Source organism: Zeugodacus cucurbitae, chromosome 4, assembly GCF_028554725.1.
Source record: "Zeugodacus cucurbitae isolate PBARC_wt_2022May chromosome 4, idZeuCucr1.2, whole genome shotgun sequence".
In the NCBI taxonomy this organism is placed as follows: Eukaryota; Metazoa; Arthropoda; class Insecta; order Diptera; family Tephritidae; genus Zeugodacus; species Zeugodacus cucurbitae.
Window position 1 is genome coordinate 60,883,428 of NC_071669.1, and position 14,330 is coordinate 60,897,757.

General features: G+C 31.5%; 1 protein-coding gene across 14 annotated transcripts in view; it reads right to left on the reverse strand.

Annotated features, from left to right (window-relative positions):
- LOC105220753 (supervillin) overlaps positions 1–14,330 on the reverse strand; it is a 363,739-nt gene that overhangs the window by 275,309 nt on the left and 74,100 nt on the right. For 3 of the 14 annotated variants that reach the window (XM_029045976.2, XM_054228586.1, XM_054228579.1), the window contains exons 1-2: positions 5,552–5,901; positions 2,569–2,998 (exon numbers count right to left, since the gene is read on the reverse strand). The exons of 4 other annotated variants lie outside the window; for them this stretch is intronic. In XM_029045976.2, the coding sequence (XP_028901809.2) occupies positions 2,569–2,655 (87 nt within the window). In that variant the 5' untranslated portion in view covers positions 2,656–2,998; positions 5,552–5,901. Of the gene's footprint in view, positions 1–2,568; positions 3,015–5,551; positions 5,903–14,330 lie in introns of those variants that run through there. 7 more of the 14 variants (XM_054228578.1, XM_054228576.1, XM_054228580.1 and 4 more) reach the window with 6 other exon arrangements.

Genomic DNA, 14,330 nt, shown 5'->3' on the forward strand with positions numbered 1-14,330 from the left:
AATTTTTTGATAAAAACTACAGTAGATATCGCTGATGTAATATATCAATCAGCTGATGAAACTACCAACTTCTTATGAAAAGCAAAAACAAAAATGTAGAACAGCTGATCGGTTATCGAGTAGCCGGCAGTATCAAAGGCTAAAAAGGGATTCTCAATAAAAATTTAAATTTAGTTGGCTGTCTAAAAACGCTATTAGGCGCTCCTTATTTTATTTAGTCATATTTCATTTAAGCTTTGTTCGATTCGCAACTCTCCAGTTTATTTAGAACACTTTATGAGTATATTTAGATTGGAATTTCTTCCTAAAATATCGACCTGCTGATTAAGTAAAAAACTATAAATCAAACTTGCCAAATCGCTTTAACTCAAATATTTCTCTTTATTACTTTAAAATTTTGTTTTAGAAATTTAAAAAAAAGTTTATTCCAAATGTTCAAGAGTTTAAATTTATATTCTAACTTGTACTTGAATCTTTTAGGTTGAAAAATATTATATAAAATTTAAACTCAGTAGAGAAAAAATATTGTTTTTAATCAAATTACCGGCTTACAAAAATATAAAACCAAAAAAACAGACTTAAATTCATGGAAAAGTAAAATATTTCTCAAAAAGAACGTAAATTGTTATTTTTAATGACAATATGTTAAAACAAATAATAATAAACTTGAAACATCATGCCAAAACTTGTTTTTGGAAGACGATCTTTGAAAGGTAAAATTCACGAAATTAATATCAAACAGTTCATTGAATTGCAAAAATTAATTAAATTAAGCATCGCCGTATGTATTTATTTCCTTGACGTCTGTCTGAGACAGCAATTCATACAAAACCGCAGACTGCAGAGCACTTCCATTGCTAAATGCAGATCAGCAGTGCAATATTTTTGTTGTCTCAAAAAATGATTCAAAAAATATTGTTGAAGAAATATTGGTTAGAAAAAAACCTAAGAAAACAATATAATTTGCATATGCGACAATTGCAAATATTTTGAATTTTTAATAACTGGTAACACGTGCTCTTTTTGGGGTTAACCAATAACTCTCAGCATTATTCAATAATAAGAGCAACAATAGATAGTCCTTTCAAGCTATATAGAAAATAACTTGCACCCAATAACTGAGTTTAGATATTCAAACTCTTAAATATAGTTTATGGTACAGTATGTCAAAATCAATGACACTCAAGTTCAATGACAATAGTACAACTTCAATGAATGCTTACAAATTTTAGTAAAAAATGGCAACAAGCTTTTCAACTGAGAAGTAATAAATAATTAAAAAATTCAGATGGGATTCTTGTAATAGGTTTGACAGTGACATTCATTGAATTTGACATAATGAAAACCGCTCATTAGACATTAACAGAAATAGAAAATCGCGTTAGAAAGAGTACACTCTAAACATTGTGAAACTTCTACCACTAGGACACAGTTAAAATTAATATTAGAAAATAAAGTTAAAAACAATTATTTATAAATTTAAAAAATATAATAAATTATCAATATTTATTACTCAACTGTCATGCTGACGTTTTTACGTTTAAGGAAGGTTAACGAAAAACAAACTTTGATATTTTTAATTTTTAATTATTTTTTTTATTACGTACATGTTCAAGTTCAATTTCAAATTTGTAAAAAAAAAAAAATCTATTTAAAACCATATTTAATTTATTACAATCAAAAATTGATTTCCACTCTTCGCCTACACTCAAATACATAAACAAAGAAATATCTTTAAGAGTCAAACGGCATATTTCGCTCAACAGCAATGCCGTTAAATGCCATCTAACGAATGCCGCACGGCTGTGATGAATTTGTATGCGAAAAGAAATATGTACGTAACAATTGTTTATTTGAAAATTTTGGAAAAAAAAATTTTGTAAAGTGCAAAAAAATTAAAAAAAAAGAATAAAAAAATAAAAAAAAGGAAAAAATAAGAAAAAAATTGAAATAAATGCAAAAAAAAGGAAAAATAAAATAAAAGATAAAGCAATCAATAAGCGACCATTTGGTAATTTATATGCATGGCAAATGGTACAAATGGAAATCTTTAAACAAAACGCGAAAAAATTTTAGGGAAAAAATCATATTGGCGTAAATATATACACACATATATATGTATATATGTATTAATGTATTGTATGTGTATATATACTTAGTATGCATGAGGCGTATATAGAGCGTGTTTCGGGTGCGCTTGGGTGTGAGGTGCCAAAATTATCACAACAGAGAGGCTGATTGATATAAAAGGCAAACTACAATTACACGCAGGCATACAACTAATAAGTACAACAATCAGAACAGGCATACAAATGTATATTTTTAAGGCAAGCAAATATAAATTTCAAGTACATATATACACATACAAACATACATATATACATATGTAGATATGTAAGAAATTGGTATATTTATTTATTTTTTTTTTTATAATTTTAATGCTACACTGCCACACATACAGACAAACAGACAAGCATAAGTACATGTGCCATATGTACATATGTATATCAGCTTATAAATCTATTGCAATTATTTTTACTACACAACTATACACACAGATGTACATACATTTGTATTTTTACCACAACGTATAAAAATGAATTCCTCATTGCTGCGCGTTTGCGGATTGTGTGAGAATTGACGTAGCACCGGCATTTTGGCTCCCAGCGTTTGTCTATATGTATGCTAAGTTTTTCAAAATGTACAGCACGTACTAAACTGTATACACTTATTTGCGTGCGCACTTAAACGCGCGTAAATTTTATTATAAAAAAAATAGACTTTTTTTTTAATATTTATAACTTTTTTTTCTGAACAAAGCGAATGCGTCGCTGGCGTCGGGGGGTGGTGATGATGTGGAGCATACATATATAAAGGCTTCAATTGTTGAACAAACAAAGCGACAAGGCTTTGAAAGCATGAAACCAGTTACATACAAGCACACACATATATATACATATGTATATGTATGAGCCTCTGTTCTTTATGTTGACAAATGCTAAAGAAGAGAAATGCTTTAAATAAAATGTGTTAAAAATAGTAATTTAATTACATATAAATATAAATATGATTATTTTAATTTACTGCACACACAATCTCACACTTTACATCCAACAACACACAAACACACTCTTACTACTTGTTCACAGTAATCTGCCGCCTTACAAATGTTGTCGTAAAACGCAAAATGAAATATACAAATACGCACAAATGCATTTAAATGTGTTGGTGTTTGTGTAATGTGTGCCCGGAAAAATATTGTGAAAAAAATGGCGAAATATTACTCAACAGAATTGAAGTCAAGTGAAATGTTTTGTATACGCCCTGGCGTACTGCGGACAGCTAAGTGTGGCAGGCACTTTGCCAAGAAAAACATATGCACAGTGAAAAGCCAGTGGACTGCTGGCAATAATATATAAACTTATAAAAATATACAGATATTTACAGATGTATGTGGTTGCAGCGTTGAAATATAAATAAAACAGAATTTTAATAAATGTTAATAAACTAAGAAAATAATAGTTTATTATTTATTATAAAACCAACCCTCAAATAATCGAAAGTAATTAAAAGAAAATTAAGTAAATTTAAAAATAATATACAAAAATTAATCATTTAATATAAATTTATGTAAATAATTAAATGAAAAAAATTATTATATAAAAAATTATAAAAATGAAAAATTAGAAAAAATATTTAAAAAAAAATTTAAAAAAAAAATATTAAAAAAATAGAAAACGAAAATAAAATATTTTTTAAAATTTGAAAAAAAATTTTTAATCAAAAATTTATATGAAAAATTAGAAAAAAAATATTAAAAAAAAATAAAAAAAGAAAAAATATTAAAAAAATAAAAAAATACAATACAAAAAAATTAACGCAAAAAATGTTAAAAAATAAATCAATAAAAAATTTATACAAATTAAGAGAAAGTCTATTTGAAATTATTGCCGGAATTTTAGGGCGAATACAAGTCGACAATGTAGTAAAACTGCCAAGTTTCAAAACAAAACTTTGATTCATTCATGATGTGACTGTCGTGGACCGTTATGAATTTTTCTGTCAACGTTGCTCAATAAAAAGTAAGGAGATGGAACAGTCATAATATCTATTTCTATCATTCTGGAAATAACCAACATATTCTGAAGCTCTTATTAGGGCTTCCCATGAAACTATAACAAGACCTTTGATTGAAACTGAATTTCAAAAATCCAATTTTATAGCATTCCATTTGTGAAGTACTTCCTCAAAATACCAGGTCTATTAACGCTAGGTATATAATGGATTTTTTTAGATGTATGATTTTCAATAAACAAATACTTCTTTTGGAGTTAGTCTTTTTGAGTTCTGTTGCTTGATTTATACTCTGAAAAATATTTTTAATTGCTGACATACGGCCCCAATTGCAACAAAGAGTGGTCGAAAATTGAGCCGCTCGGTTGGAATTTATTCGAGCCAGTCGCGGCGGACACTTGTACTAAATCATTTTTAAAACATAATGGCGAACCCCTATCTTTATAATGAAGGTATATTCTGGACCATAACATTTAATTAAATGCCCTTTATTTCTTCTTGATAGTCAAGAACCAACCCTTTACAATGACTCAAGGGAGTTTAGAACCTATTCCAGAATTCTTAATTGTCTAGTAAGAGACTAATATATATTGTCTCTCGCTCTGGTACGTGTTATGACAATCAAACCTAATCTAATAAAAAATGCAGTGACCTATTGGTGGTCTACCCAACGATTTATCAGCTATATAAGCTGATTTTAAGAAAACCTAATGAGATTAATTTGTATGATCTTTCTGATCTGATTTATTTACGGGTTCTCAGCAAGTATTTCTATAATTGATCTTCGGAAATAAAATATGGAAACAACTTTACTAAATTAGGAACAATCTACACAGAAGAGTCTACAAATTTAAAACTTCCAAAGTCTTTTCGTGAAACTCATATCACAAAGCAAAAACTTTCAAAATTATTGTTAAGGCCACAGCTGATGAGTTCTTTAAATTAACTTTCGTATTTTTCCGCGTGAAACTGATAAAGTCCAATAAGTTTAAACTTTATAGTAGATCGTAGACCACAATTGGAAAACTAACATACCTAAATTACTTAAGAAAACGGAAACGTAGCTTAATTTTTATCAAAAGTGTTATCAATGAGTTTACTGAAGAAAAATGTGTGTTCAAAAATCGGGTGCCACTATACAATGCCCCTATATTAACAAAAATAGCCGTAACCTCAGTAAAGTTTTCATCTTACTCCCTGATTTTTTTTAATTTTTGTGGTTCATGAAATTTCATTCAATAAAAATATTAAAGCTCTATAGTTTTTTTTTATCTCGAAAGACATCACCGACATAAAAAAACCAATTAATCAAAATAACACTACAGTCACAACAACAAAACACAAACAAATGTTAACAACATTAATCACACAATTAAAAATAATAATAATAACAACAAACAACTACAAAAACACCGCAAAACACTTTAGCACACAACACCAGCAGCAACAACAGTCAACAATTATTTTATATTCAAACCAAAAAGACCGTTGAACTGTTTGAGAAAACACTTTTTGCCAACAATTTATGTCGCTTCTTCTTCTTCCTTCTCTGCTGCTTCGTCAGTTTTTATTATCACAATTCAATTTTCTATGAAATTAAAGTTAAAAAAACAAAAAACTAAAGCGTAAAAGCAAAACAAATTTCGAAACACCAACAACCAGCGCGGTGAAGAAACTAATAAATTTTTGCAGACTGCAGACTCGTAAATCGTTTGGACGAAATTATTCCGTATGCGACGCGTCGCACTTTGTGCTTGTGCGTACAGCTAGCTTGCTGCGGCGTAACCACCCCACGACCGACCACACTCGCTCGGCGACTGAATGGCTAAAAGACAAGTGGCGATCGTGGAGCCAGCCGAATGTGGTGCGACGCGACCATTGCGAAGAGCAGCCAAAATAAGCGCGTGCGGAGCGTACGTACAAGGGACCGCAAGCACAAGCAAGTGCGCGTGAGTATGTGTGCGGCGCGTTAGTTTCTCAACTCTAGTTTGGTGCCCAAAATAGTAAAATTTATTTCATCTGCATTATGCTCGAGTGTAGCGGCTGAGAGAGCGCCGGCGAGACGAGCGCAAACTGGGCGGCAGGCAGCGTGAAGTAGCCATAGTGCCAGCCGGCCCAGCCAACTAACGCCGCTATTGCGGTAATTTCGTTAATGGCTTTTTAAGAAGTGCAGAAAAAAATTTTCATAATTTTTTACTACGTTTTGTTGTGCGCCACTTTTAAATATTTCTTTAACACTTACTTAATTTTTTTGAGATTTTTTTGTTTGTGTAGTGTGGGAATTCTCTTTGTTAATAACGTTTTTGTGAATGAGCTGTGGTAAAAGTAGCAGTCGATTGCGTGCCAAAAAACTACTAACTGATAATTACTCTAATGACTGTAGTTATTTCAAGTTGGCAATGAATTTTAACTGTTTTTTTTTTTCATTTTTTGACTTGTGTTGTTTGGAGAGTAATTGCTAAAAACAATTACTATAAGATATTTAAGTCTATATTGGATAAACCAATTTGCGAACTTGACCTTGCTAATGGCCACAGACAGGTGACATTGTCATTATTGTCCAATTGAAATGCTAAAATAATGAAGCATTTATTCAGTATATTTGGATCTCAAAGCTTAATTTACTTGAGTAATTCAATATGACATTTATTTTCGCATACATTTATTTATGAAAATATAACGGTATTAGATAGTCTATATAAATTTTTCTCTCAAATGATTTTTGTACTAAAATATTTCACTACTCGCCTAAAAGTAAGCTTATAATAATTATGAAGCATACTTTTGGGCGTTACACTTATACACATATTTTATTTATCCTACCGGACATATTATAGCAAGCTTGTGGACTTTCAGCTATTGGATTTTGTTATCAACATTTTTTTTTTTTAATTCATCGAAACTTGTTATTACATTTGGTGCTGTATGGTAATACGACCATTAGCCTCTAACAACCTCGACCGATTTGTGATCTTCCACACAATTGGTAAATAAGTTATCAGAACGGACCTGAATTTATATCAAACCGAGAACTATCAATACCGCAGAACTTCTCATATTATTAGCAATACGATTTACAAAAATAATCCTCAATTCTTCGAAAATAATGCCTTTTTTTGAAGCTTTGGCAGAGATATCATTGTCTTCGATCCCTTTATGTTGAGGAATATACCAAAGTAGTATTTATTTTTTAACAGTTGGAAGTAAAAGCAGTTCTAGATTTAAAGGATCTTCAATTTTGAAATGCTAATAGTCAGGACAATCAAAACTTTAAATTTTATCGTAAATGTTTGAAATGCTTTAGTCACAAACTTGAGATACCTACACAAGGATCGAATTATTTATACAGTTCTATCAAAAACATCAGGACTATCCAATCTAACTTGTGTACAAACAATCAGACGGTGTATTATAATCAAAATTTAAAGAATATGGTCTTCTCAAGATTGTCTCATTTCGAATTTTGGAAACATTTCGGTTGAATATTTCAAGGAATTCGATTTCTTTATAGCTTATTATCTATGTATATAAAACTCCTCCTCAATTTGTTAAAAATTATTCCAAAGGCCTGATTCCGTAGAACTCAACGCTGCTATCACTTGAAAACCTCCTCGTTTGCTCCACTTGTTAACACATTACTTTCGTTATTGACATGTTTACAACCACAGGCTGTGTGTGCTGACGCCTTTGTCGCAACAAATCCCTTTTGACGAAGAAAAATGCGACGCAACACTTAACAAACAAAGGCAAACATAAATATATTTTTCGATTAACGACAGACATAAAAATGTCAGTGGGTATTATATATTTGGCTTAATTAACAAAATCATAAAGGGCTTTTAGTTTTTAAGTTAACAGCAACAAATGAGTACAAAGGCACTCAAAAAGAAATGCAAAAAAAAAATAAAATAAAAAAATATAAAAAAATAAAAATAAAAAAAAAATTAAAAAAAAATATATAAAAATAAAAAAAAATTTAAAAAATGTGAAAGAACGCACAAAACTAAAAACTAAAAATGCAGACAACAAAAACAACATTTAAAAAAATATACAAAAACAATAAGAAATTTATGCGCTCGTATAAGAAAACATGCAACCGCAGCTAAGAAGAGCAACAAATGTAAAAAATGAAATAAATTTGGTTAAAAATAACAAATCAAATGAAAAATAGACTAAAGAATATAGGAAGAAAATGTACGAAAATATAAACAGAGAAAAAAAACACGAAATCAAATGCAGCTAATTATAAACACTTTGCTCATTTGCGGAAAAGAAGAAAAAATTAAAGAGAAATGATTCGAAGAAAGAGAACAAAAAATGTCTATGCTAAAAACAGAAGAAACTAAAGAAATTTTCTTATTTTTATTATATTTTTCTCTATTTTTTTCAAAGCGACTCACAACGAGTGGGCACGGACAAGGCGACACTTAAGAGACGATGCATCGCATCACTGCATTAGCTGCGCACAGACGCGTCAAAATGTCGGAAATGTTGGAAAGCGAGGGAGGGAGCGGCTACCAAGCAGTCGGACAGCTAGTCAGTGCTTAGAATATTATTATTATCATTGCTGTAGCGGTTGCCCACTACTGAAGCCGAGACACTACTCAATGCTTAAGCACTTCCAAGTGCTCCGATTTCGTCGACGCTCTCGAAATTACAGCCGACGATTAATGACAGTGTGTTGGCGCTCGTAAAGCGCGTGTAACGGTACACACATAAGTAGGAGTCTGTATGAAAAAGTACATATGTTGCACATTTAACAGCTTGCAACTGTTCGTGACACTTCATTGGAAAAATGCAAACGATTGCAAAAAATCATGTTTTATAGGTCAAAAATGTCCTCACACAACTTGTCAAATGATAGCTGCACTATGAAAGTGTTTAGGAGTTGTTCACACAGATTTTTTGTTGCTGTTGTTGCTGCATTGCGAAAATTGCGGAAGCACAAAAATGTCATTATGTCATATAGCGGAGCGATGGCAAATGTGTGCTAAGAATTACAGACTGTAGTATACTTGTATATATATATCGAATGAAGGCAATGAGCAATTAACACCCAGGCGGCACTTTGAATGCGAAAACGATTGATGCAAATGGGTCACTAGGTATTTTGGAGGAGCTATTGAGTGGCTGGCACGCATTACTCAATTTGTTCAGACCACTTCTGTAGGAAAGGTAATTTTTTAGGGCTTGAAGAGATGATACATACATACATTCACTTAAGTAATCTCCGATGAGATCTGATTTAAACCAAGGTACATATCAATATGAGGTCATCAAGTGAGTAAAAATGCAATTTTTAGAACCCATTAGCGCCTCACATTAAAGGGAACCTCACATGATCATTGTGTTAATGATGACAAGATCAACCAGATATGATGATCAACAAGTTAGTAATCTCGATCACAAAGATTCTAAATATTATTTAAGCCCTGTTAAATATGCTAATACGAGGGTTCAAAAAATAACGGTAATTTTTATTTTTGAAAAAAAAAAAACAAAAATAGTCATGTTTGGCGAATATCGAGTCTGGGGCATCGTTACAGTATTGCTTAAGAAACAACGAAGTGAGGCCTTTTAACAAACGAGAAGTTTTTATTATATTAAATATTATTTCGAAGTGAAGTGTAAATTTTTGTTCGAAAATATAAAAGTTTATTAAACATTTCCCTAATCAAAGAGAAGTTAACTTGATAACATTCAGTTCATTGTCTATAAAAGACACTTATTAAAAGACACTTATTCAATCCACTTTATTAAATTATTGCTCCTAAGAAGCTTTCACAAAAATAGTCCTTTGTGAAGTCTGGATCCGACAAAACGACCTGAACCTACCATAAATCTGCTGAGATTTTTCACTTCTATATTCGCTATTTCGCGAGCTTGTTCGAAAAAGTGAGATCCCATAAATATTTTTCTTAAACTGGCAAAGGTGGGACATTCCAGAAGACAGTGATGAGATTCCACCTCGTCCTCCTCCATGCAGCTTTCACAACCAGATAATGTAAGATTTTTAACCTTAAAACGTGGATTCCGGTGGCGTGATGGTCAGTAAGAACTCCTACGACTAAGGAAAGGTGAGCTTTTCTGTGGATGAAGAGCTCAGTCGACCTCTTGCTTTTGGTTACAAATTCTAAAACAAAAAAATGTCATTCAAACAAAAAAAATATTACCACTCATTTCTTTAAACAAAAAACTTCCTGACTTTGTAAATTATAGTTCAGAGTGTGACTAATAAATATGAAAATATATTTCAAAATGTATTTCTCTAAAGAAAAGCGCGCCATCTTAGATCAAAGTAAATCACATGTTCGTACTAATTAACATTTCATGTAAAATTTGACCACAAATAATGATTATATTCCCTTGTAGTCAACATTGTTATTGATGACTTGTGTCCAATTTGTTTTAATTTAATATTTTCACAAATATTTCTTCGCACAACTAACACCCTAAGTGCTACCAAAAAGATTTAAGACAATATACATATGTACACTTGTATATGTAAATAGAACTTTAAACAAGCAATTAGAGGAAAAACACTCACAGTTGCAGGAAAAATAAAAAGAGACCAAAAAATAAATAAATAAAGTAGCTGATTGAAGAGAAGAAATTAAAACAAAATAATATTATACATACATACAGAAAAATACTATCTTAGAGTAGATATGTAGTTACATATATAACTCAGTGCCTCAGCATTTTCAGAGATCTCATGTAGAAAAGTGTGTGATTGTGTGAATTTTCATGCCGAAAATGTTCTATTTTTACCAAGCAACTAATTATTTCCTTTCAACTGCTGCTAAATAGAAAATTTGTGTATGTACATATATATTTACATATAAAAACAGGGAATATTGTGTGCACATACTAATGGCATGCACTGTGCTGACATTTTTTTTTTGAATGTGAGCACACAGGTGAATAACGTAGTTGGAGAGAGAAAGAGAGAAACTATTAAATGCAAAATCAGAGTTGCCATTTCGATCCGATTGATATTGGAAAATTTTGCGACCTTTTTTTCATTCAAAATATATTTTCATAGAAACTAGTATACAACATTATAAGAACAGAAACGTAAAGTGATGAGAACAGAAACAGAGACTTTTAGTAACAGAATAGAGAAACAGTAGACATATTATATTTCGGATGCTTTAGGATAGTATTCAGAAGTAGTAACTTTCTTCATAATAACTAATTTCTCTTAACAAATCAAGCGACTGCCACTTATAAAATAAATGAAAACAGAAACAGAATCATTAACTAATTCTGTTACTGAAATAGAAGCAAATAGAAACAGAATTATTAACGAATTCTGTTTCTGAAAAATCCGTAGAAGCAAACAGAAACAAAAATTTAAGCAAACGCAAATAAAAAAAAAGAAAAATAAATAATATTCTATCAACTCAAGCACACCTGTAAACAATTAAAAATCAAAACAAAGCCACCTAATGATGGTAAGGTGTTTTAATATCTCTCACCTTTGCGCATTCCTCAACGACCTTCTCTGCCGTTTCTTCAGTTAAGTATTAATTTCATTTTCTTCATTATACATCATTGTCTATTATTTGCATTTGCTTTTGTCGCTTTGTCTGGTGACACACTTTTGGGTATTCTGTAATCGATATTCGCAGTACAACAACACAAGCCGAAAGCCGCTAAAGACGCAGCAGAGCGCCAGCTGACGCAGTACTGAGCCACGCTTTGGTTTTAAAGTGTTTAAGTGGCGTTCGTTTTGGCCTAAGTTCATTTGTTAACTAAGTCAAAAGGTCAGTGCTTCTCTTTCGCTTTGAGGCTAATTAATTTACAGTTATCGCTTTCGTTTTGTTTTATTGGCGATTTAAGGCACGAGAGCTTAACAATGAGATGAGTGAGAGAGTTTAAAATAAAGAAATTGTTGAGTATGCCATTTGATTGGCCAAAAAATGATAATTTTGAGAATTTGTGATAATTTTATATGGAAATGAAATTTCATTATAAATTTAAGGAAGATCAGAATAAGAAAATAATAAACATATTTGTCAATATTAAAAAAAAAAGAATTATTATTTATTTGTTTGCTCGTTCGGTATGTATGGTAAATTTACACAATTTTTATCAATTATAATTCCGCAATATTGTTCGTCCTTGAAAGAATATTAGAAGTAACAGATAGATGACCCTGAAACAAACCTATTGCTGAATTTACTGATATTAGATATCTATAAAGGAATATTGGCAAAAGAAGGGGAAAGGAACAAGAAGGAACATACGATATATTTCTGGCCTTTCCTATAGCACTGTGAAAAACTGGTACAACGAATTCAATCGTGGCCGACGCTCGCTCAAAGACGAATTCCCTGAAGGTCGTCGAAAAACAGCCGTTGTGCCAGAAAACATCGATGCCGTACGTGAGCTGATAATGCAAGACCGTCATGTAACATACCTTCAGATAGAGGCATGCCTATGCATTTCTCCCACCAGCATACATTCGATATTGCATGAACACCTGGCCGTAAAAAAGGTTTGTTCTCGTGGGATCCCGCACAATTTGAAAATCGCTCAAAAAAAGGCTCAAAAAAGTGCTTCGAAAATTGGTTTGAGCGCATACAAAAGTGTATAAATCTTGATGGAGAATATTTTGAAAAACAATAAAACCATTTTCGTTGATAAATATTCCTATTTTCATTATTAGGCCAGAAATATATATAGCAGCCCTCCTAAAATGAAAATTTCAAACGTCAATTCATTAGGACTGCCAAAGGGATGACCAGATTTAAATTGTTCTGGGAAAGTACTAATTAAAGGCGCCATAATTATATTAAATATTCTGTTCATTTCAAGACTAAGAAATATGTCTGTCAGAGGATGTCAATTTGTGAACATATTTTAGAACGAAATTTTAACTCAATTTTAAGATTTACTTTTTAAAGACTGGAAAAAGTTCTCTGTGTTTTCTTGGGTATCTTAAAATCTTGAAGACTGCACTCATTTTCTTGCTATGCCTGATCCCCAGTATTTAGATATCAGGAAACTATTAGTTACTTCATCAAAAAAATAAGGGAAATTATTCGTTGAAGAACTCCATCGGATAATTTACTTAAAAATCGTAATGAGTTTTGTTTGAAGGAGAGAGAGAAAATAAAACTTTTCAAAACTTGTAGAGTCGTTACCCCAACAGACGGCTCTATGGAAGCGAAGCGGTCCTAGATTTTTATCCGACCAAGAACGTTTGGACAGCATTCCTCAAAATAATTTCGAGAATGTTCTCTGCCACAATAAAAACAACTCACAGATTACAATATCTGATATTGATATTAAATGACCACTTTTATTATATTATTTAGCTACTAGAGTGAATTTTAATATTTTTATTTTGTGCGTAACCGCAACTTTTTGATAAAAAATTTGTTATTTTAATTCACACAATAATAATAATTTTCGTGCAGTAGATTGTATGTATGTCTACAACAATATGTACCCAAAAAGAGTATTGTAAACAAAAAAATTTATTACAACAACAATGTTTAGAAAAAGCTCAAGAGTATGTATGAATACCAAGATTATCAAATTGTTTACATGCTTAGAGCTACATATCTACATATTCCATAGCTTCGTGTACGTTTGTGTGTCTGTATGCGCTTGCGTATGTAAAAATAGAAACAAGTGGTGTTAATTTTCAATTTGTATCTAAACACCAAATGTCATTCACCTCTCCACCGGCAGCAGCGGCACAAGTGAGTGCCAAAGTCAGCAGGTATTTTTTTGTATATGTTGCAAGCATGTTTATATGCGGTTTGTAATCGTAAGTGGCAACAAAAACATACTCTATGTGCAACATGCAACATGCTACACGCCTCACCAGCTAAATATTATGCATGCGTAGCACGTGCAACAAACAACAAACACAAAGCAACAAGCAAATCCAAAGGGAACACCGAAGCGGAGTCGAAATGGAATGGACAGCATGGATATGCAGAAAGACAGGCAGCATTGAAATGCACAGCAAGCTACACACTCAACTATTTTGAGTAAAGAAAAAATACAAAAACAGAAAAAACAACAACAAGAGGGATAGCCATTGGTGGCAAGTTAAAGGAGAACTGAGCAGGTTATAGTCTGTGTGCAATAGTCAAATGCCATGGCAGACAGCTAATCAAGCAAAATATATTACAAAAACAAAAAAAAAAAAGTACAAAAAAGGGCTTTGCAATGCAATATGCCACATTTTGTTGCGTTTATGTGTTAAATGATAGCTAAAAAGACTTTGTTTTGAC